General features: G+C 39.7%; 1 protein-coding gene across 1 annotated transcript in view; it reads right to left on the bottom strand.

Moving 5' to 3' along the window:
• LOC128743189 (uncharacterized) overlaps positions 1-20,349 on the bottom strand; it is a 113,045-nt gene extending 92,696 nt beyond the window's left edge. Inside the window, exons 1-3 of the mRNA XM_053839716.1 lie at positions 20,334-20,349; positions 19,013-19,928; positions 18,253-18,952 (exon numbers count right to left, since the gene is read on the bottom strand). Coding sequence (XP_053695691.1) covers positions 18,253-18,952; positions 19,013-19,928; positions 20,334-20,349 — 1,632 coding nt within the window. The remainder of the gene's footprint in view (positions 1-18,252; positions 18,953-19,012; positions 19,929-20,333) is intronic.
• Positions 20,350-25,881: the final 5,532 nt, after the last annotated feature.

The following is a 25,881-nucleotide window of genomic DNA, read 5'->3' as shown; positions in this document are numbered from 1 at the left end:
AACTTGAGAACTAATCAAGCAAATGGAACCAAATTTGGCATGTGGAAGATTTTGGAGTCTTGAATTTATTTTACGATAGTTAGAGACCTCTCACCCCTGGGCCCTGTGGTATGGGGATATAGACTCTCATACAAATAAAACAGAAATTTTTGCGAAACTCAAAAACTAATCGAACTCGAGAAATTCGAGACTCTTCCATAAAACATTAGTCAATACAAGACCACAAAAACTATCTATAGTAACACTAGATCATTCAGGACGAGACGGTCGCGAGTGTTGCCGGTGACCCGCCGTCGGAAGCGCCGCCCACTGGGGGGCTAGCAAAACTCGAGATTGTGACAAAGATCATCCGAGATTCATGATTTATGTACAACACAGGTTAATTTGTGTAAATAAATAAATAAAGATCAAATTTATAACAGGATGAGTTTTAACTAACAAATTTTTTTATAACAAAGTCTCGTTTTGTTAAACTTGGTCTCGTTAGTAGTTAAAATAACACAAATTGTAACAAAATCTGTTCTATGCATATCACAAATATATCAAATTATGAAATTATTTGTTCTAGTTTATATCGAGATGACTTACAAAAGTCAGCTTTCTGCTTTGCATTATAATCAAATTGTAACAAAGCGTGTTATCAGTAACCGAACTAGAAAGAATCTTATGAACTATTTGTGTATCGCAAGTTTTTCTATCACATTTATAACAAAGTTTAATAGAAATATCTACTTGAGCTACAATTCTGTAATATTTTTGTTAGAATCATCTGATCGGGAATCTTTTTCACTAACGTAAATATCCAGATAGGTGTTGTATTTTCAAGAACTGGCGAGAAATTTTTCTTAAAAATTAAAAGTAAATTATTCCAAATCCAAATTGATTTAAATAAACTAAGTAAAATGGAAAAAAGCTATGCCTAATTTAGATTAAAATAATCTTTTAAGATAAAATTCAGATAAAGCATCCCACTCTCTGCTCTTTTCTCTTTTCTTTACGCTCTCCACACTCCCTACAAATATGTTCTGGTAAAATTAAAACTCGTTGCGGGAAAACCATGATTGATTTAAAGAGACTTTCACCTTTCAAGTCTCAACCGGTTTGGATAACCTTAGTTAGAGAAAACAAGCACTTTCTTTAGTGCAAAGCTTTGTAATAAGTAATTTAACCAACTTATGCTACCTTTGAGTGCAAATAAAAAGCATTACTGCTACTTAGTGTTCTACACAATATCGCATAAATTGACGCACTAGTGATTAAGTATAATCATGAAAAAGCATTACATCAAATAGCCCATAATTGCATCGCTTTCACAAAACTTGTTGCTTGAAGTTGAGTAGTGGCAAAATTAGTCTAAATAAACGGTTGTTACTTAAACATACGCTATTCACTAGGGTATTTAGATCAATGTTGACAGTTCGTTTCACAGTTAAAATCAGCGTTGTAATTTAAAGTCATTATAATTGAAAGTTGCGAATTTGTGTGAAACTCCTTTGGAAAGGTTCGACCGTTGATTGCCCATTCAAAAACTAAACATAAATATAAATAGGTTTGACAGCGACAATCTTGTCTTCCATTGCTGCCAATCAACCGATCACCATGACCTAACTTACGGCGACGATCATACGCGCCAAGCCAAGCCTCTTTTTCCTGCACAATACATTAAACCGCAGCCAGCAGGTAAGTCGATTCCTCCATAATAGACCCACACTCGGCCGTGTTCAAATCTAGTAATAGTATAATGGTTTGCGGTGGAGAAAAAAAAACAACACCAAGATCTCTGTACATTTATAATAGCTGCGGTTTTAATGTTCGGAACGAACGCAACGGTAGGAAGGAGCGATCATTTATGGGCAGTTAGTCGCGGGACGGGGCGGAAAACCGGTTATCGGAAACCAAACCGAACTGTGCTGACTGTATTTTTTCGTCAATGCACACTGGCGAGTGCGCTTAACGCACATGGCTGACTGGCTGGCTGGCCAGCGATACAAGTACCTGGAAGGTGCTTTTCATTCATATCGAGCCTTTCTCGCCGTACAACATTGTAGTATCTGGCGGGAAAGCCACAACCGGAGCCACTCGAGTGATGAGTGCAATGTTTCCGAGGGAGTTTCCACTAATTCGAAGAGCTTTCCGATGTGCGGCAGATAGGACACGGGCGCAGATTTGACTGCGCACGGCGCGGTAAAAGCGTGTTACGATAATGTTCGCTATTTTAAGAAGCCCACTAAATTCAAGGCTCGATTATCTTGATGCGACTATTGGCGGCTGCAAATGTGAGGTACTTTTCGGTTAACAGTTTGCTCCGTTCAAAGCCCGCTTGAAATGGTCCCATCAGTTGATTGTTTTTAATTCCAGACGAAGCAGAAAAGGACATAATACCATCTCCGCCGTGTTACTGCGAAATCAATCCAATAAAGGACAGAGTTGGGCCGTCTGATCGAACACCAAAGCGCGTGGTAATTAAATTTTATGGAGGGCTCAATGCTGAACTCTGTTACCATACAAGGGCTTCTCGGTACGAGTTGCGTCAATTGCGCCGCATGGAACCGTCTGCGCTGCGTACTTCGCACGCATGGCCTGTGCCTGTGGCTGGGTGCAATTATTCTCGCGACCAGGTCGCGAATCGGTCAGCGACTCCGTACTTGCACACCGGCGGCAACCTCGGAAATTAAGTCACGATCGCAATTAGTCAGAGCAACCAAGCGACGTAACTTCCGGTCGCGCTTCTCGCTCATGCACAGCAATATGGTTCATCGATTGGACGGCTGTTTGTAACCCAAAAAAAAAGTAGTGCAAATTGCGTACACAACCAATGGACAGGACCAGCACTTAGGCACGCTCTAATCCCGCAAAAGGGGCGTACAAACATAACAACCTTTCACTACACACTCTCGGTCCGAGCTCGAGAGGGCCGATGCAAACGAGAGCTGCAGGCTCGAGTGAACGAACGAACGAACGAACCACAGCCTGGCTAGAAAAACAAAAAAAAAACAGTTTCACTTTCATCCGCGTAAGTAAATTCCACGCAGCCGCCCCAACTGATGGCCTGCCGTTGCCGGCTGGTAAAATATTCAATAGGAGAAATTATCAGTTTTCAGTTCTGAACCAGCAACGTGCCGAACGCGTCAGAACAGAACACTATAGCTTTTCACACCGAACACCTATAGCTGGGCAGTTATGGGGTTTACAAGATACTTCATATAACTTGCACCAACTCGTACTCGTATCTTTTAATGAATTCGGTATCGTGAAGCTTAATAAAGTGCGCTCAAGTTGATTTTCAGTCGTATATAATGATAGTCACTGGAACACATGCGATTTTTAGCACAAAATTGTATAGCAGTACGGGGCGAGTCGCGCTTAATGATCGTTTATAAATGCTGATATAGTCGGATCGCCTCCAAAATGGTACGGAAACTTTACGCATCAAATACAATTTATTAGCATGTTTATCTGTACGTAATGCTTAATTTTATCTTTTATATTCACATGAAAATGCTAGCCGGGTGGAACTAAACTACTAAACTAAACTAAACTAAGGTATAAAATAAAAATAAATTGACTAGAAAATTTCTGGGTAAATTTTCTATTTCTATTCTAAAATTCGAAAACAACATAGAAGACTAATGACATCGCTCAATATTATTTAAAAAAAATTTGAATTTTAAGCTCATCAGCCCGATGTTACGAATCGTGGATATGAAATGGGGAAGGCGAACGAGAAACCGTCCAACATAGCTTTTGCCAGCCCAAGCTCCTACCTAGCGCCTCCACGCGGCCATACCCGGTAATACTCTATTGAGTAGCTAGCTAAGCTAAGAGGTACGGTGCTGCGTGGTACCCAGATGCCTGATCTCAAAACTGAGATTTTGGGCAGACGGCTGAGCCACAAGGCCTAGGTGGCAGGTAAACCTAATATGTTATTGTAATTATTTGTTTCGTTTTAGCTCATGAAGCACCTCCTACTGTACAAGGCTTTAGCCGTAACAAGTTTAAATAATGATGGATATCAGAAGAAAACACTAAATTAATTGGACGGAAACTCAAATGACGCAATTATATTTTACTCGAAGGATTGCTGGTGAGATTGTTCTATTTTTGCCCATACATACTCCATATATACTATATACACATACTTTATTATTGAATAAACCTTCCTCATGATTCTTATTGTTTTCCTTACCCTACTAACACGATATCCTCTGGTTCCTGGTAACATCTATGAAAGTAGTATGAGTTTCCTGCACTTTCGAAAGCCGATACTACACTAACATTCCTACCCACTTCCCCTGCGGTTGTTCGGACGTAGCCAGGAATCTAATGCGGTTATATAGCCATCTACGACGATGTGTGCAGCCTCATATGCTAATGCTAACAGCCAGATGTTACGAACCATGATGTTACCCGGGACAAAACATGGGACAACCGACCTATCGGAAGAATACAATTCGAATACGGTAATACGGAGTAGGTAAATAATCTTGGAATGACAAATCTGTTATTGCTTATCACGAAAATACCGGCCGTTTAGGTTGAAAACTCCCCCTTGAAATTGGATTTAAACTCAGAGTAATTTGGTCGAAATTGGATATAAATTGGATTCAAATGGAAAAACATTTGAAATTGAACTTTTGAAATGATGAAGTCTGAGTTTGAATTTAACTTAAAATTGAACCTAAAATTGAAGATAAATAACACTTAAAATTGGGCTTAAGTCAGACACGCAATTGAACAATAAATTAGACTTGAATTTGGACAAATTTGAACATGAACTCGAAACTAGGATGAAAAGTAGGACATAATAAGATAAGATATTACTTGAATTAGTCCCGTTTTGCCACTTTTTGTCCTGTTTTCGCCCCTCTATGTTTCGTTTGCATGGTTTTTGTTCTCGCTTTCTTTCCTGTTTTTTTTCGTTTTCTTTTTTTCTATTTCATTGTTCCGTTTTTCTTCATTTTCTATACCATTTTTTTCTTATTTTCAATCCTGTTTTCCTTCGTGTGTTTCACTTGTTTTTTGTTAAAATTTTTCTCGTATTCCGACATTTTTAATCTTATATTCCCTTTTTTCGTTGCCATTTTTCGACTTTTTCTAACTCCTTTTCTCTCTTTTCATTTTTAATTTTCGTCTTTATCTGTTCCATTTTCTCCCTTTTTGAAGTCTCATTTTTCCTACTTTTCTGTCTTTTTGCTACCCTTTCTCCCTTTCCTCTCCGGTTACCCTTTTAATATCCCATTTTTCTCTTACGTTTTCACTGTTTTTCTTTTCTTCTTTTTCTGTCCATTTTCCCGTGTTTGTTCCATTCTTCTCCTTTTACATCCTGTTTGACCTCTTTTTTCCGTTTTTATTATTTCCTCTATTGGTTTTCTTTTCTCTCTGTTTCGCTATTCTTCCCATTTTCCGTTTTTATCTATTCCGGTTGTAATAAGAAACCGGATGTGCTGCTTTTCATTTCTGTCACGTACTGTTTTTCCTTTCCTTTCCTCTCCATTTTCGTCTTTATCTGTACTCGTTTCTCCGTTTTCTTCTTCCCGTATTTTTTTATTTTCTATTTCTGTTTTCTATGCCGTTTTTCTCCTTTACTGTCCAGTTTGTACTCATTTTCTTTCTTGTTTTCTTCGTTTTCTTTATTGACTTTCCTTCTTTTCTCTAGTTTTTTTTTTCTTTTCTTTTTCGTTTATCTTTTACTCTAGTACGTGTTTCTTCTCTTCTTTTTCCAGTTTTCCGGCCGACCTATCAGGTTGAAACCTTCCGGACTGTTCGGTGAAATTAGATTTAAAATCAAAATTAAAACCGGACTAAGAATTAGAATTGAAATCAAACTTGACATGGTACCTCATTAGGTTTAAATTTGAACTAATTTGAGCTTGAAGCTGTATTTCAAATTGAGCTGGGAATTGGATTTAGAATTAGATTTGAAGTTGGACTTAAATTTAGTGTAATTTGGTTAGATGTTTTATCTGGAATAGGAATTCTGAAATTGGAATCGGATTTGAAATTAGAGTTGAATTGAGAGACGTAAAAAGTACAGGTTGGTGACCAAAATCTGAAGACATTTGCCATTATTTCTTGCGACCAGTCATTCGGCAGATTTCTAGTACACACGCACCGAGAAGAAATACCTGGAAAACGCTTGCTCGTCATGTCGTACACACTTCGGAGCGGCAAAGACACGCATCAATATTCTAGCACCATGCATAACAAAAGGTGCACTGGTTTTTGGTATTCTCGTTTCTTTCTGCTTCTTTCGTATGCCTACAGCATTTCCCCAAACAATGTGGATTCAAAAAAGAACGTTTCCAAAATTGAATACGAACTCTACTCATTTCTCAGTTTTCTTTATTCCAGAGAACATTTTTAAACAGAGAAAGAGCTGTTTTCTATGGTTGTTCTGCTTTCTGAATTCTCTTTATTTTCAGATTTCTCTGTTTTTCTGCTTTCCCTATTTTCTGATTTCATTGTTTTCTCTGCTTTCTAGCTCTGGTTCCTGGATTTTTTCAAATTTTCCTGTTTTCTCAGTTTGATTCGCTATTAGCTTTCCCTATTTTTTCTGTTTTCTGCATTCCCTGCTTTTTTTCTTTCCTTTCCTTTCCAGTTTTCTCTGTTTTCTGCTTTCTCTGTTTCCATATATACTCATTTCTTAGTTTACTCGAATTTCTCAGTTTGCTCCGCTTTTCCGAGAGAACAGGGAAGTCAATAAAGTCAGAGAAAAGAGAGATATCAGAAAACATAGGAAACAGGGAAGCAGAAAAAAGTGAAAAACAGAATGCAGAGAAATCAAAAAACAGAGAAGTAAAAAAACAGTAAAAATGTGAGGGGGGCGGGAAATGTGCTGCTTTTCATTTCTGTCATGTACTGTTTTCCTGTTTATCCTTTATATCTTTCGACTTTTACTCTCCATTTTCTTCTTTATCTGTTCTCGTTTCTCCATTGTGCTACTCTCGTATTTTTTTATTTTCTATTTTTTTTTCTATCCCGTTTTTTCCTTTTCTGTCCAGTTTGCCCTAATTTTCTTTCTCGTTTTCTTCGTTGTCTTCTTTCTTTATCAATTTTTCTGCTTTTTCTCTAGTTTTTCTTCTTTTCTCTCCCGTTTACTTTTTTCTCTAGTTTGTGTTTCTTTTCTTCTTTAAGAAAAATTGGCTGTTTTTATCCCATTTTTCATTTCAGCTTTCCCTTTTATATCTAGTTTAACCTCTTTTTCCTCGTTTCCTTTATCGGTTTTCTTTTTTCTATCTCACTAATCTTCTCCTCCCTTTGTCTTCTCTTGTTTTCTGTTTCGTATTCCTGTATTCTTATCGTGTGTGTTCCCTCTTTTGTCTTTTACCTCTGTTTCCTCTTTCTCTATTCCTTTTCATTTCTTTCACCACTTCCTTTTCGTTTGTTTCTTGCGTCATGATTTTCCTCTGTTCCATTTTTTATCGGTTTACTTCTGTTTTCTCTCGTTTTTCCTGTTTCATGCCATTTTCTGTCCCGTTACGAAACTTTGCCTTACTGTCGGTTTCGGTTTTGGTCTGTTTTCGCTTTTACTCTTTTTCTATTTCCGTTTTTCGTCTGTTCCGTTCCTCTGCCATTCTCTTTTCCCACCTTTTCTATGGTTCTGTTCTTTCGCCTTTTTCCCGTCTTTGCTCTGTTCCTCGTTTCCTCGTTTTAATCGGACAGAATTGTCCTTCTGTCGCGTTCTTTACCTTTCCATTTTGCTCCTTATTTTCTTTCTCGTTGCACGTTTTCTCTCTCCCGTTCTCTTTTTACGCTTATGAATTCCCTCCCGTTCTGTTCCGTTTTTTTCTATTTTTCATTCATTCATCTATTCCTTTTCTCTCTTGCGCTTTTCCTCCGTTTCTATTCCGTTTGGCCAGTTTTTGGTTACACTTTCCTTCATTTGCTTTTCCGTTTTTTCTCCTTCGGTCAATTTTTTTCGTTTCTGGCTTCTTTTTTTTTTGGAGGGCAGCAGAAGACGCCAGACCCATCGGAAACTCGGGAATGTGCTAAAAGAATTTACTACCATTTCCATAAGACACTGTTTGCTCTACGTTGTTTGGTTCACGAGATTTGAAGGGTAAATATTTACGAAAACCGAGTTTTTGGGAAAACAAAAAACGTTATTATGAAAAGTTGTTCATTAAATGATTAGTGATTAACAAGCAAGATATAAAAGGACATTTTACTTTAAATTGAACTTGATTTAAAAGTGGACTTGTTGCATCTCGAACTTCGGCAACTCGAAAAAATCGCCGAAAATCCAATGTTGCTCTGATCAGCCGCTTCGGTTTGCCCGGAAACGTGTGCCCGTGCAACATCTGCCACGGCTGGTCTCGATCGATTGTATCGTATGCTGCTTTGAAATCCATAAAGCCGGAACGCGTGACCATGTCGAATTCCCGACATTAGAACAACTGTTGGATGGTAAAATTTTGAATCAACGTGGCATGATCTCCCATGCAGCCCACCTGATAACTCCACACGCAACCTTGTGCTATCGGGAACAGCTGACATATCAGGGGCTGGTCGATGATTTTGCAGGCTAAAAAACTTGTAGGCCTTTGGACATTGAAATAATTTTTCGACATCTCCGAACACATTTCCTTTGTCACAAACGAATATATCAAATATAAATAGCTTTTTGAATTTTTGTCGTTTTATTTTATCAGTGTTTTGGAATATTTTTTTCGTCATTTTATTGCCGTTTTCATTGTAATTTTTTCGTCGTCCTTTGTCATCGTTTTGCTGTTTTTTATTGACTTTTGCTCTATTTTTGCAATTTTCACGGCGTCAACCTTGAAACTGTATTTTTAGTCTATTCTTCGTTCTTTCGTCGTCTTTCCGTTGCCATTCGCCATCTTTTCGTCGTCTTTTTTGCCTGTTTTGTCACCTTTTTGAAGCTTTTTTTTGTTTTTACCGTCTCTTCATCGCCTTTTCTGAATCTATTTATAGCCAGTGTTGTTTTATTTTTCTTTTTTAAGCATTTTTTGTTGCTGCTTAAACGTTTTTTTTGCGGCTGTTCGTCTCATTTTTGCTAACTTTTGTCTTTTTTTCCATCGTCTTTTCGCCTAATTGTCATTAATTTTTGTCATCTTTCCAACGTCTTTTCGTCATCGTCTTATTGCTGTCTTTTCGATGTCCCACCGCCATCTTAGTGTCATTTCTTTGTTGTCTTCTCTTCGTATACGTCGTCTTTTTGACATCTCTCTGCCATTATTCTGTGATCCTTTCATGGCCTTTTCGCCATCATTTTTGTATTTCCGTCGTCTGCCTCGTCGTCTTGTGTTGTATGTTTTTGTCATTTTAGTCACTTTTTCGTCGGCCTTTACCGTTTTTATTGTCTTTTTTGTTTTGACGCCTTTGTTTTGATACTTTTAAACTGCTGCTGTTGCTATTCTGGCTTCTTTGCATCGCATTTTCATGTTGTTTCCGTCGTATTTTTGTCGCTTTTCGTTGTTTTTTTTTTTGTTAATTTTTCATCTGGCACACTTTCCTAACACAGACATCAAATTGGTCTTGGTTTAATCGCGGTCGTAAGGAATCTTGTTGGAAGGAGGAAACTTTGTCACTTTTTCTGGCGAACTTCCCAAGCAGGGACATCAAATTGGTCTAGGTTCAGTCGACGTAAAGAATCTGTATCAAGCAAAAAGTTAAGTCTTATCACGAATTCGTGGTGCAGGAGAATTGTAAACAGTTCGAAACACTTCAAAAGGAACAGCGAAAAATTAGCCTCACCTTTGACGAGTGGACATCAAATAGAAATCCCCGTTATATGAACATAAATGTTCACGACTGCAAGTGTCGACTGGACCTAACCGCAGAATGCAGAACATTTTGTATCGAAAATTGCCTGAGAATCCTCATTGAAGCAACATTTACAGAAATTCCATATATCGCTTTCTGCAGACGTTACAACGCAGTGACAACAGTGAAAGGACCATATCTAATGTTGAAGGTGGGAAGGTTGCTTGTATATGTTCTTTTGGAAATCATTAGCATTCTATACCAAAAAGAATCCTCAGACCCTGAATTCGTTTTGGAAAGTGATCGTATGATAGCAGTGTCATCTAGTATGAACGTTGTTTTATTTATCATATTTTCTGAACTTATTTTCAGACTCGGATGCAAAACTTTTCGTGTTGAAAGCTGGTAAAGGAGAACAACCAATCGCTAAGCCGAAGTTAACGATTGTGAAGAAGGACCGCACCGTAGTAAAGCACTGCCGGAATTCACCGGTAAAACATGATTCTCTACAAAACTATGTCCGCTGTGAGTGCGATAAAGAATTAAATTTAGTAGAAAACTGCAAAGTCGCGCTCTTAATGTTGAAAAGATTTTTTGTTTTGAAGGGTTCTATACAAAAAACTTTAATCGATTTAAAGGTTAATGGAAAATACTATATGAGCGATCTAGAGTTCAAAGCAGTCAGTTAAGTAATTAAAGTGCTTGAGCCGGTTCAAGCCGCGATGGAACATCTTTGCTGTGCGTTTTGCTCACTATATGAGGCAGACATAGCGCTTCAATTCATGATAGAGCAACTAGACATTCAAAACTCAGGCATTTCTATCAACTTACTCGAAGCTCTCAAGGTGCCAGGAATCCAGGAAAAACGGTCACAATATGCAGATCTTTTCCCTTTTTTGAGCAATCCTGCCATGAAGAGATCACTCAAGGACTAATATTTTTCAGGACTTCGAAAACTAGCCTGATGAAGCTTCAGCTATCAAAGGATATTCCGTTATGACGATAAAAGAAAAATTCGAGAAAAGGCCGGTAGTGAATACAACAACTTCTGGATCCTTAAAAACAATCAGAAACGAATTTTCCTATTATGAGTCTGAAGGAGTGGAAGGGGAATATCTTTCCATGCTATATTTTCTACAGCAATACCGCTACATCAGTTTTCATCAAAAGTTCCCAATACAGACAGTTACTCAGAATTTAGAAGAAGCCATAAGCATATAAACTTTTTGCTCTAAATCGATGGGACAATAAAAAAAACAAATGCTATTGGTATTATCAAAAACGGGAAAACCAACTACATGAGGGCTGGCAAAAGGTAATACCTAGCACAGCTATCACTTGTCCTGCAACTACTGCAATCATCGACAAAGGAAACGGGAAAGTTCATGAAAATCGTTTTGATTCCAAAATAAGTTTTTTCCAGCGCAGCGTACCACACAAAATTAGGTCATATATCGTAGCATTATTATTTTTTATTTGTTGTTGCAATTACACTTCACTAACGGCTGCAATTTCAACCACAGCCAGAACAATTCATCCAATGAAAACAAAACCAATTAACCTACAAATTCATATTTATCACACTTGCAAGCAATGGCACAGTGGTCCAAAAAAAAAAGGTGAAAAGAGGAAACTTTTTCCCTACCGTTTGTTGTTTTCATTCTACCAATATAGTGAATTTAAAACACACCATAATCCGAAACAGTCAAAAATAAAAAAATAACTTTTTTGTGTTGGAAAACACAGACATAGTTTCTTCGGTAAAGTTGTAGAAAATATACGGGCAAACATATTTGCTGAAGACACGATAATTCTATCTCCGTCGGGTGTAAAGGTACAGCGCATTTTCTTCGGAAGTTCTTTAAAAATTAATTTTTACATGCATAGCTTTTGTTGGCTGCAATTACAAGAACATAATGTTCTATGACCTTTCCTTACAAAGTTGTCGGTTCTTTTTTCTTTATTTTTCCGTAACTTTACGAACTTATACGATAAAATGGGGCTAGTGAATGTATCAACTCAGTGCTTCACCGTGAAGCTTAGGTCAGGTACTACAAACTTGCATATAGGAGCATCAATCTAAGCTTCACGGTGAAGTACTGATTTCACGTCTCCATTTGCCCCTATTGGATCGTGAACTTAAGGAAACTTAAAGCTTAAAATAAGCGATAACTTTGTAATGAAAGGTCATCGAGATTTACAACCTTCCGCAAAAACGTGTATTTTGAGTGCTTCGATAATTGCCTAGAACAATGTGTTCTTGTAAAATGCAACCAACAAAAGTTCAGTGGGAAAAACTATTTTTAAGGAACTTTCTAGGAAAATGCTCTGTAGCTTTACACCCGATAGACATAGAAATGTAATTTTCCCACCAAAGTTGTTTTCCTTTATATTTTCTACAACTTTGCCGAAGAAACCAAATCTCTAACTGCTAATACCATAAAAGTGGACGTGTATAAAACCTACGGCGAACGCAAACCACATAAAGCATATGCTTGTCGTACTCTCGTATGGGTGGCTGGGGACAAGCGGTACCCATGCAAGTTTGTAATATTTGACGTAAGCCTCAAGGTGAAGCACTAGCGTGAACGTACCACATTCTGCGCAGTTCAGACATTTTTATGACTCTTTAACAACATTGATAACTCAATATCTGGCAAAAAATATGGGTATAACAGTCGACCAACAATTGAGTATATTTTTCGTTTTGTAAACTTATCCACGGTGCCTAATTTTGCGCACTTTTTTTGTTTATGTTCCTAATTTTGCGCATGCTTGTTCCTAATTCTGCGCACCTAAAAAGTTCTTTATGTCTTTATATGCTGAAAGCACACCAAAAATCCGGCATTGGCGATTACCATATTTAAATCTATGTTCCGACCTTCCTGTGCTGTTCAGGTGGCAGTGGCAGAAATATTGTTATCATTTTGATTGACTCATTTTAAATATTTTCTTCTTGATAACGTGAAGGGCGAATTGATTCGGGTTTTCTGCATACTGAACATCACACTTTAGACTAATATTAAAAATTGTGTTTTCATGTAGAAACCACTTTCCCACTCTTTGACAGCTCCATGAAGCAGCAGACATGGTTCCACCAATTGGCGCTCGTAGGATCAGACCCCGAGACGCAGCACAGGATCAGCTAATCAATGCGAGTTAAAGGTTCTACTTGAATTTTTATGCCTCTATGCCTCAGCTATTTGGTTGAGATTACGTATTCCTTCGCGTTTCCTTCTGCGCAGGATTTGGAACATGAATAAAAAAAATTGTACCTAAATCTGCGCCATACTGCATCACACGTTTCTAAGGAAAGCGTTGAATGCAATCACTCTTTTTGTTTAAGACTGACTAATACTAATTTTTCTTTCTAATTATGCTGGGTAATATGATCATTGCAAAGAATTTCGATCAAATATTTGTTAATTTTCTGAAAGGACAGTCTTAGCGTTAGTGCTAACGACGATGTTTTCTGGCACATAAAATACTCTCAGTTTAACTTTCAATTATTTCGCTGTCAAATGTTATGACCCGTTGTGAATAATGGCGTAATATTCAGTCAGTTCTGCTCCTGTTGTCCCCCAGCCACTTTTAAGCCTTTTTTAAAGTTTTGGAGCCTCACCCTGATTAAGGGCCATTATATTCCCTCTTTCAACTGTTCTCGTTCCATAGAAACGCACCCATTTTCCCATTTGAACCTTCCTCCCCCTTGTAAGAGACTGTCTCCTTCATTTGTAAAACCGCAATGATGATTCCCTTATGTCAAGGAACTTGTGTGCCCAGTTTTGTGGAAATTGGTCAAGACGTTCTGGAGTTATGGTGAAACATACAAACAGACTCACGCGTTTCAAAAAATATTAATATATGCCTGACCGCATTTCAAGGTCATGACTAAAATCACGAGGTTTGGTCTATTTCACAGGAACGGGGCCTTCCCTCGAAAACCCACGCTGAGAATCGCTAACACGCTGACAGACGAACAACGTCACACGCAGTACCTTGTAAGTCGCAAGGGCCTGCATAGTGTCGTCGTCCCGCCAGTAAACACAAAGTTAGATTAAACTTCTCGGTCGATGGTTTCTACAGATGAAGGAAGAGGCACAGTTTGTGTCTAAAAATAGCCCAACCCATGTCGCTACATTAGCTTCTATGGTCCAAAGATACAAGTACCAGCGAGCCATATGCCCTGGCGGGTGTGGTGGGTTCGAATCCAGTTATAATCCCAGATTATAACTTGGTTCGACCCACGCACCTTCCAGTATTGGACAAAAGGTAGGAGTCACAACGACAGCTTGTTAAGCGTAGCTGCCAATAATTCAAAAAATCCTTCTTCATTACTTTCCCTTACCGTCCCTTCATCAATTATTTGACCATCGTTTCAAAATATCATAAATATAAGAGGCTTATGTCTGTGCCGAAAACCAGGTCTCTGACAGATCGTCATAAACCATTCGATTCGATTCGACTGCTCGACTCAAGTGCTCGACTACACTACTCGACTTAACTGCTCGATTAAACTGCTCAACTGGACTGCTCGATTTAACTGCTCGACTCGACCACTCGATTCAACTGCTAGACTCGACTGCTCGACTCAACCAGACTGTGTTTGACTGAACAGCTTGATTCGACTGCTCGACTCGCCTGCCCAACTCAATTGCTTGCCGCGATATCATATGGACGGTGTTAAATTAGACCGGACCAACAAAATTTCTTAGGGCCACTATAAACCTAGACCAATTTGATGTCTGTATTAGGGAAGTGTACCAGAAAAAGTGACGAATCCCCTGTTCCCAGCAAGATTTCTTAGGACCGCGATAAACCTGGAGACCAATTTGATGGCCTGAAAGTGAACAGTTATGAAAAATGGAGAGACGAAGCCTATCTTTCGGTCCATTGTATTCATATACCGAAATAATTTATTCAAAACTGATGTCTTGTATGAAAAATGGGTTGACGGAATATTCATGCATGTGACGTGATGCAGCAATTTTGGTTTGGGTTTGAGCAAGGTTTGGGCGTTTAATATGTTTTTTTCCTGTATGGACACATCACTGCGACCAGTAACGTTTGATCTATTGTGATATCGCCCGGGTGTTTGCTGTATAACCCGCACTGCACTGTCATCCCTGGCGTAGCAAACCAGTGCATTTTTACTATAAGGGTCTCATTTTTGCACTGTCAGTAGGCCATATCGGGATAATATAGAACTCAGCATGAAGGAAGGGCGATGAGGGGCCTGAGAATAAACCCATGCTAAAGTCACTTTGACATCCAATGGCCTGATTCTACTAAGATTCGAACCCATGACCATTCGCTTGTCAAAGCAGACTCGGTAACCTTGCGGCTACAGAGCCCCCTGTTTTTATGTTGCTTCAATTGATGATATTTTAACTGTCATAATTTTAACTTGCTGTTCGTATGATAGTTGAAAGGCAATTATATTTTAAATCAATCTGTCACAATAAATGGTGCTACTATTTGCAAAAGTGAATCAGTAAAAAATGATAATCCAGTTTATTCATTTATATTTTCGTTGTGCGTCCAATGACAAATATGTTATGTTTTGAGCAAGATCGGAGAGGAAGGTTTTGAGATAATCGACATTTTATCCTGTGGGCTTATGAAGTTAGGGAAAAATAAAGCTTGAATATTCGATAGCTTAGCAAGTAAATCTCCTGGAGATTTGCAGGCTTCTGTAAAAACGTGTATTTTGAGTGCTTCGATAATTGCCTAGAACAATATGTTCGTGTAAAACGCAATTAGTAAAAGTTAAATATAAAAAACTAATTTTTAAAGAACTTTCTAAGAAAATGCTCTATAATAGTACTGCACCGGATAGTGATAAAAAATTTATTTCTTCAGCAAATTTGCTTGACGTTACATTTTCTACAATTTTGCTGAAGAAACCATACCTCTAACTACTAAAACAAAAAAGTTATTTTTTTTGTTTTTATCACAGTAAGCCATGACTAACTTTTGACACTTTCAGGTTATGGGGGCACCTACAGGGTGTTAGGTAGCTTAGTGTAAATATTTCAGGAGCTGATAGAGGAGCACATTTGACGGAAAAAATGGCCAAATCTCAATCTTTACAGGGTTATTAAACACTTTTAGTTTTCGGTTCTGTTGGCCTTAAATTAGCTCTAGTACAAAAATTATGCTAGCTAGGTCAATTCTGTTGCTTTCATTCGAAAGCTGAGAAAATGTTGTATTGAAAATTGTCCTTAAACTTTCTACTTCATGAAATTTGGCAACTTTTAATTAGAAAAAAAAACAATTTAATTTTAAACGTCTGGCTTTGGGTGGTGAATTAGTATCGGAAAACTGCACGAACTCATACATCACGCATAGCACTCTAGATCACCGCGTGCGACGAGCACGCACAGTAGCCCAAAAGGACGAAAAGTGGAACTTTTTTCCTAGTATCTTCTGTTTTCATTTTATCATTTATGGTCTTCAGCACTTTTGTTCGTATGAATATTCCCCTTAATCTGAAACTGTCAACAGTTAGTCATCGCTTAGTATAATGAAAATAAAAAAATTACTTTTTTTGTTAGGAAATATAGCCATAGTTTCTTCGGCAAAATTGTAAATATTGTAAAAACAAGCAACTTTGCTGAAGAAATAAAATTTCTATCTCTATCGAGTGCTGAACTATAGCGCATATTCTTTAAAACTTCATTAAAAATCGGTTTTCCATACATAGCTTTTCTCAGTTGCATTTTACAAAAATACAATGTTCTAAACAATTATCGAAGCTTTTAAAATACACGTTTTTGCAGAAGACCGCAAATCTCTGGGACTTTTACTTTCTATGTTATCATATATTCAAGTTTTAAATTTCCGTAGCATCACGAGCATATGGGGTAAAATGGGGCAAGTGGATTTATGAAATCAGCACTTCATCTTAAAGCTTAAGTCGAGTACTATAAACTTGTATGGGTCCCCAACCACATGTCCCCAACCACTCAAATGAAAGTACGGCAAGCATACGTATTATGTGTTTCGCGTTCGCTAAAGGCTCGATACACGTCCATTTTTTTGTGTTAGTAGATAGACGCATGGTTTCTTTGGCAAAGTTGTGGAAAATATAAAGGCAAACAACTTTGCTAAAGAAGTGACATTTCTGTCTCTATCGAGTGCAGAGCTATAGAGCATTTTCCTTGGAAATCCTTTTAAAATTTAAAAAAAATTAGTTTTTCATACTTAGTTTATGTTGGTTGAATTTTACAAGAATATATGGTTCTAGGTGATTATTAAAAGACTCAAAATAGACGTTTTTGTAGAAGATTTCAAATCGCTAGGACCTTTCCTTACAAAGTTATCGCTTATTTAAGCTTTATTTTTCCCTAGCTTCACGAGCCAAAAGCGATAACTTTGTAAGGAAAGGTCCTAGAGATTTGCAATCTTCTACAAAAACGTGTATTTTGAGTCCTTCAATAATCGCCTAGAACCATATATTCTTGTAAAATGTAACCAAAATAAGCTAAGTAGGAAAAACTAATTTTTTTTAAATTACCAAGGAAAATGTTCTATAGCTCTCCACTCGATAGAGATAGAAATGTCATTTTTTTAGCAAAGTTATTTGCCTTTATCTTTTCCACAACTTCGCCAAAGAAACCATGTGTCTATCTACTAACACAAAAAATGGACGGGTATCGAGCCTTTCGCGAACGCGAAACATATAATACGTATGCTTGCCGTACTCTCATTTGGGTGGTTGGGAACAAACGAAACCCATACAAGTTATTAGTACTCGACTTAAGCTTTAAGATGAAGTGCTGATTACATAAATTCACTTGCCTCATTTTACTCCATAGGCTCGTGAAGCTATGGAAATTTAAAGCTTGAATATATGATAACTTTGAAAGTAAAAGTCCAAGAGATTTGCGGTCTTCTGCGAAAACGTGTATTTTGAGAGCTTCGATAATTGTCTAGAACAATGTATTCTTGTAAAATGCAACTGAGAAAAGTTAAGCATAAAAAACCAATTTTTAAAGAAGTTTTAAAGAATATGCGCGATAGTTCAGCACTCGATAAAGATAGAAATTTTATTTCTTCAGCAAAGTTGCTTGTTTTTACAATATTTACAACTTTGCCAAAGAAACTAACACAAAAAAGTTATTTTTTTATTTTCAGTATAGTAAGCGATGACTAACTTTTGACAGTTTTAGATTAAGGGGGATATTCATACGAACACAAAAGTGCTGAAGACCATAAATGATAAAATGGAAACAAAAGATACTAGGAAAAAAGTTCCACTTTTCACCCTTTTGGATCACTGTGCAATGGAACACCTTTCACAAGAAGGATCGTAAAAAAATAATCGTCTTTCAGATCGTAAACATCATGGTGGCCGGGTGGCAGCAGTGTGGAACGAGAACAGCGCACTTTACGGTCACATTGCATAAGTGCAAAACCTATCGGTTATTCTAATAACCAACCGGGCACTGACTGTATGTTCGAGAAACTGATCGGTTTTCAGTGACAAAATTGATTAAAAAAAAAACAAATGATCACACTCACCTGCACCTTAACCGGTTCCTTCGGTCGCTCCCGGGGCGGTGCCTTCTCCGGGCACTTCTCGAAGATCAGCACCCGCTCGGCAACCGAACCGCGCGACAGGAACGGCCGGATCGGGCTCGGAATCGTTTTCGCTTGGAAGTCCTTCTTGTCGTCCGGCGCCGCCGGCCGGCCAAAGTCCTTCGGCAGTCTCGTGGTCGCAACGTTGCGCGTGAAGTTCGTCGACAGCTTCTGCTGCTCGTGGATCTGGTGCAGGCTCAGGATCGGTATGTGGTTCGGTTTCATCGGGACACCGTTCCAGTGCTTGACACCGGCCGTGCTGTTCGGCCCGTCCGGACCGGCGCCGGCGCCGGTACCGTTGGTACCGTTGGTACCGTTAGTGCCGTTCATACCGTTGGTGTTGGCGTTGGTGCTGGCCATCAGATTGGTGGTGGTAACCATGTTCACGGGAGCCGTAACGCTACTGTAACCGTAATCGGGAACGTCACGATCGGTGAGCGTCGAAGTGATCACTTCCGGCAGTAGACTGTCGCTACTGTTCAGTACGGTTCCCGTTTTAAGGGCGTTAATTAGACGTTCCTCTTCGCGTATTACCTCTTCTAGCAGGATGGAGTTGTTCTTTCCACGAAAACCGGGATTACCGATGCTGCTGCTAAGGCCACTGTTGCTATTGGTGATGCTGCTGCTGCTGCTGCTGCTGCTGCTACTACTATTATTACTACTATTACTGCTGCCGCCGCTGGGACCACTACTTGGACCTGACGAACTGTGGTGATGGTTGACTTTGTCGGAATTGGCTTGCTGACCTGCTGGTGCACCCTTCACTACGCGGTTCTTCAGCGGCCAGCTAGGAACATGGTTCAACAGATGCTCCGGTTTGACCGGAGTTTGAGGTTTCTCGCGAGGTCTCTCGACGATCGTATCTTTTAGCACATCGGGCACGTTATTCTTGTTTAACGTACTGTGATTATTGTTATTATTGTTACTGTTGTTGTTGCTGTTGTTGTTACTGCTGTAGCTACTTAGGTTATTGTTCACTTTATTTACACTAGACCCGGGTCGGATGTTGTAGTTGGGTTTATTGACTGGGGAGGTGCTCAGGTTTTGCGCACCGTTCTGTTCGAACTTTTGAAGCACACTCTTGATAGCGGACCCTGCTGCCGTTGGAGTTCGTCCGGTGGATCGCTGCTTCTGAGCCGCTATTCGAGCTTTGTCTTCGTTCACGAACGAGCTAACCAGCTGCTCGAGACTGTTGTTCGATAGCTCGGGAGCCTGCGCCAGCAATTCGGCTACCCCGGAAGTGGTGGACGATTTCGGGCTTCCACATGCGGCGGAACCGCTGCTGCCGGAAGTTAGTGGTAACACGGATGACGACGGCGACGACGACGACGGCGATGCGGAAGAGGTAGTAGTACCGGTAGGACTCAAGGCTTTGCTGAAAGCATTCTCACCGTCCGTCGTCGGCAGTTGGCAGTTGAGGATTTCAGTTGGCGCTAGGCCACGAGCTTTCCATGTCTGATAGATCGCTTCGGCGTGATCGGAAATTTGCTTCGCAATCGCATCGAGGTCCTCCTGTTGCTGCTGGTGATGGTTGTGGTGGTGATGGTTCGACGGTTGACCTTCGACGACGAAGCCACCACGCACATTCGACGAAGGCGACGAAGCGGAGGACTGCTTCGCTGTAGTCGCCATTGGTTTCCGGGTTCCGGCGAGCGGTTCACGTGAGTCGTAGGTTCGTACGGTTTTGCACACAATCGTAATTTTTCATCGATTAGAACACACACGCGCGCACAAACAATTTTTTCCGATTCATCATTTTTTTCGGTTGTTGTTTCGTTTGCAATAGAATGGAACGAAAGAGAAAAAATATTAGAGCTTGATCTTCTTCGCCGGCTGTATTCTCAGAATGGGCATGTGTATTGGTGTGCTTCTTTGTTCAACATTAATCACAACAAACAATGCGGTATGAGCGAGAATACAGTACACACATGGAACTTTTCTACTTTTTTCCTATACTTTGCTTGGTTTCGATTTGGCTCGTCGAATTTGTATCATACAGATAAGATTACAAAAACATTTCTTACACATCATTATCCACATCCACGAACCACGTAGGACACACGGCGGCACCGTTGTAGGCTGATAGATGGATGTATGTGTATATATTTTTGACTGTAGCGGTTAACAGGCCTGTGTTGCTATGGCTATTGCTTTCACACAGCGGCTATTGGTGCGCCCGTGGCGCCGCGCCGGCAGCATCGAACACACGCACACAAATATGGATGTCGAGTAAATGCTCTCGTTTTCTTCTCTTTCTGTTTCGCACCTCTGCTTTGCATCGATTAAAATTATTTTCGATCAAACATTTGCATTTGGTAATTTTCAACTTTTTGCGCTTTCAATCAAAACTCAATTCACATTAGTAGCTAAAACATAGAGAGAAAAGGAGAGAAAGACACACACATGAAAAAAGAAAACATCAGGATTAATGGTTATTCACATTGCACGAATACACACACACAAAACGAAAACAATGGAAGTGGCAAGTTTTTTCTGTTGTGCGACCCCCCGCCTGTGTCCTTTGGCAGCTGCTGTCGGGGACGAGAGGATCGAACACAAATCATGTGGTTTCTATACTGGGGTTAAGGTGCGAGATCGCGGTCAAGGCAAATGTGAGTGAGAGCGGAAATGGGTTGGTTAGCTGTTTTTTGTTTCACAACTGCACACTGTCTTATTCTGTTGTTTTTTTTTGCACAAGTGGGTTGGGCTGATTGATGTTATTTACTTTCAAAAATTATTCTTTCTTCCCGCTGAGGACAGTTTTATTACCGATTGTTTTCGGGAAATGGCTTTGTTTTTTTTTGTCAAATTTTATAACATTGATTTGGAGATGTTATTATTCGGCGGTTTTCTGTTTTGTTGAGTCGGGAATCACTGTTTTGGAAATTGCCGAAGGCAAAACGCTTCCGATGTTGTTCACAATTTTAGATTTTTGGTTGGTGAGAGGGGCTAACACATCACAGTGTAGTGTTTAAAAAAGCGACGTGGGGTGATTCGAACTCACTTATCGAGAACAAATTCTGATAATAGAAATTGAAAGCTTCATTCATTTAGGATGCGTTCGGGTTTTCTCTTTCTCTCTGTGTGTGTATGTGTCGGCGGCACAAAATGGAAACAAATCGGAAGAAAAACACGAATTTTCCTTGCTTGCTTCGATTCGATTTTCCCACTGAGCGCAACACGATTCACTCTTCACTTTTCATTAAAATCTTCTTTCTGCACCGTTCTTATTCTGCGGCAGCTCGTGTGTTTCGTCGGAACGCTACCAGGCAGTGCGCTGCAGCATGTTCACACAAGGCACCGCCACTTTCTAAAGATTTTTATTTATAGAATCACACTTTTCTTCTGCTTCGGCTCCTCGGCACGGGGAAAATCATTCGCCATTGAATAAAAATTTTCTTCGTCTTCACAAAATATTCTTGCTCATTAGCACTTTCGCATGCCGGAAATTACACCGGCCGTCACTATCTGCTCTGCTGCTGTAAAAATTTCTTCCTAATTTCCTTGCTGCAAATTCCACTGCACCCCTGACAGAACGCCCACAGGGTGGCGAGCGCCTTGGCAATACGACGACTCTCGCAAACACGTCCTGCCCGTAGAATTACACTCTCGCGACTAAACGACTAACGATCACAGTAGCCTGTCTGCCACTCTACTCTATAGTATGATCATAGGTGGCTGGCCATTCGCCTCGCGGTTTGCTCCCAGTCACTCTTCGCTCAATGCTCACTCGAATCTCGGCGAGGCGTCGCGCCTGACGAGAGATACTCTATATTGTGTTCGAGTTTGTATGTTGCGACGCGGGATGAAGATTTATCTCCGCACTGATCTTCCACGACGATTGTGACGATCCCCAACCGACCGACTGCTACTGCTACTAATAATAAATGCTACACAAAATAGGATCGCCACCAAAAGTGCTATTCACACAGAGGCACATCGATTTTACTGCGTTGTTGCCTGTGCGCAAGCATACCCATAGCGAGCTAACCCGGAACGTCACGGATTACGTTTAATTAACTGCGTTGACGATGATGATGACGACGACGACGCTGAACGCACGCACCACAGTCCATGAGCTGCTGCAACCGACGACGACAACGACGACGATGACTGCGGCGCTGGTATATTTAGAACTGGCGGCTGCAAAAAAAGAGATACAAAAAGGGCGAGATTAGACGCGGCTTGCTTTCGGTTTCATCCGAGGGAGGGGAGGGTGGGGTACAAGTGGGTAAAATGTACACCAACTACTAAAATATCCACAAACAAACCGGTGCACTCGTTTGACCCAAACCCGCTTCCTATACCTATATGTAATGGAAATTATGTTGTGTTGTTGTGCTGCTGGTATAAGAGTTATGTTGAAACATGCTACTGTGCTGCTAAATGCGGACCGTCTGGCCGCTGCGCGACTTGGCACTGGTGGCGGTCAGTTTTATTTCCTCGTACCATTTCGACTTCATTGCTGTTTGTCGTTGCTGGTAATGGTTCGAGTTAATTGAAAATTGTTTTACTCTATTTTTTTTCTTTCAACTTGCCAAAGTCGAAGCCAGCCTGCTGGGAAAGTCAGCATTCTGCCTATCGAATCGACCACTCGGCACTCAGCCGCAGTACACGAAGGAGAATGTTATGAGAGATGCTTTCTTTCATTTGATACTTAAAAAGTTTCCATCAGATTCGGATTGGATAAATCTACAGCAAGTGTGGGTTTTGGAAGACAAAAAAAATTGTCACTGTACAACTTGCGGGCAGCTGTCAGTTCGAAAAAAAGAATCAAAAAAATATTAATTAAAATATTGTTTTCTAACACTGCACAGTGGGGATTTCTGAGAAAAAAAGGCCTTTATCTCAGTATCTCAAAATGTCGCTGGGCTACAATCAGTCTTTTGATGTCAAAAGAAAGATATTTTCATAAGGATTCCAATGGTGTGATGCTTGTTTACGGCACGCATCTGGGTCCAGCAGTTTTTGCCAAAAGAAGGGCTTTTTACCCTACTTTTCTCGACAAGAAGAGATGTAAAGGTCCATATCTCCGGATTTCGCTGAGATAAAATTGATCTTTTTTCGCCATAAATAAGCTATCATCAAGAGGAATTCAACGACATAGTATTTGTTTACGACACATTTATTTATTTATTTATTTATAATGTAATTCATCCGACTAATAGTCTACATAAATGTAAATGACTAGGAAAGCCCGTTCGAGTTGATCAGAAAAAACGATTGTGGAGTCATTCTCTAATAGGCATAAAACCCAATATCGTTTAACTAGCATTTCGTATTATAAAAGCTCACAATAGTAGTCAAAAATAATTTACAAAATAAAACGTAATGGTCAATTCACAATAAACAAAAATGAACAAATTACTAACTAATAGATGAGTTAAGTAACTTAAGCAGCTTTTGTTTGAACACCGATGACGACTCGTTGAACTCGAACAGGTGGAAGAACTCGTTGAAGGTTGCGTGCATCGATTGAATAGGAGAATTCTTCGTGAAATTTGATCGGTTGATGGGCATATGCAGAAATCCGCTACGTTGACGAAGGTTTCTGGGCAATACCCTTGCCTGTAATTGTTCTAGTAATGCGGGACTATCTAATTCTGACGTGAGAATTTTAGCTGCCATAACAGCCTTGTACACCTTCCTTCTCTTTTCGAGGGTTGTCAATCCCAGCAACTGACAGTGAGCTTCATATGGTGGGAGATTCTGTGGGTTATTCCACCGTAAATGCCTAAGGGCGTACCAAACAAACTTGCGTTGGATAGCCTCTATCCGATTGATCCAGTTTGCACGATAAGGTGACCAAACAACTGCAGAATTTTCCAGGTGAGATCGGACATGTGCACAGTATAATGAGCGAAGACAGTGTGAGTCGCCGAACTCCTTGGCAATTTTGAACATAAATCCAAGTTGTCTATTTGCTTTATCGCTGAGAGATGGTTCCGAAAAGTTAACCTTGTGTCAATCAAAACTCCAAGATCTTTGATACAGTCCACACGTTCAAGTATCTGATCATTAATACGATAGTCAAATTCGAAAGCTTCACGGCTTTGTTTACGGTGGAATGAAATTACGAGACATTTATTAATGCTGAGCGTCATTCTATTTTCTTGGCACCAATTGGTAAAGGTTTTCAACAAAGACCGTAGAACATAGCAGTCGGCCAAGCTTTTCACAGCGATGTATATTTTTAGGTCGTCAGCATATACCAGTTTACATTTATCGTTAAGTAGAGCTGTCACATCATTAAAAAACAATGAAAATAACAACGGGCCTAGGTCGCTACCTTGGGGAACTTCAGTCTCATTAACGAAAAAATCAGACAGTGATGATCCGATTTTAACTTGTAGCTTCCTATTTTTCAAGTATGACTCCAACCAGCGACAAAGACGTTGAGAAAACCCAAGTTCAGCAAACTTCTTCAGAGCAATATCATGATCAATCGGATCGAATGCTGCCTTAAGATCTGTGTAAACGGCATCAACTTGGTACCCTGAGCCAATTGTGTTGATACAAAATGTAGTAAAATCTAGCAAATTTGTATCAACTGATCGTCCTGGTACGAAACCATGCTGGTCAGGAGAAATATAATTCTTACAGGAGAAAAGAATTACTTCACTCACGACAGTTTCCATTAGCCTGGAGCCTGCACACAGTGATGTGATGCCCCTATAGTTACTAACAGTTCGTTTATCGCCTTTCATCACATGGTTGTATCTTGATATTTTGGCCAAGTAAACGGCATTTTACCTTGGATTTATCAATGATCTATACCTATAAAAATGGATTTCTGTCTGTCTGTCCGTATGTTTCTTATAGAATCGAAAACTACTGAACCGATCGTCGTGAAAATTTGCATGTAGGGGTTTTTGGGACCAGGAAAGGTTCTTATGGTGGTTAGAGATCCCTCCCCCCACTAAGAGGTTTTTGGAGGCAAGAATTTTTGCTATGGTGAAAATTAGGAACCTCCCCCCTATAAGAGAGAGGTTCCCATACAAACGAAATTCAAACTTCCTCATAACTAGAGAACTAATCAAGCAAATGGAACCAAATTTGGCATGTGGGGGATTTTGTAGGCAGGATTTTTTTATGACGGTTTGAGACCCCTCACCTTTGTGGTAGGAGAATAAGGACTCTCATACAAACAAAACAAAATTTTTTGCGTAACTCAAAAACTAATCGAACTCGAGAAATAACGAGACCACCAAAAACTATCTGCAGACCCCCGCAGAAATCACCTCTGTCTAGGTTTATTTGTTTTCCTAGGTCTACTGACCTACCGAACGAGTGACAACGAATAAGGAGAGGATCACCCCGAGGATCGAGGATTTTCCGTGAAATGGTATTCGGCGAAATGTTATATGTTATCACGGCGAATATTTTATCTGGCAAAGTTGCGGGGAGATTGTTTTCTACTTTTTTTGTCGGAACGTTTGACCACTACGACATTATTTTGATCTATTGTGGTATACTTCTTCTTTTGTCTAGGTATTAGTTGCCGACAAAACACTATTGATGGAAGTGTCATTGTCAATTCAAACCTTTTCTCCCAGTCCGGTAGGGATGGGA

The sequence above is a fragment of the Sabethes cyaneus genome, chromosome 3 (assembly GCF_943734655.1).
Source record: "Sabethes cyaneus chromosome 3, idSabCyanKW18_F2, whole genome shotgun sequence".
Taxonomy (NCBI): Eukaryota; Metazoa; Arthropoda; class Insecta; order Diptera; family Culicidae; genus Sabethes; species Sabethes cyaneus.
Note: the sequence above shows the minus strand (reverse complement) of the source record. Positions and strands in the feature narration are given on the sequence as shown.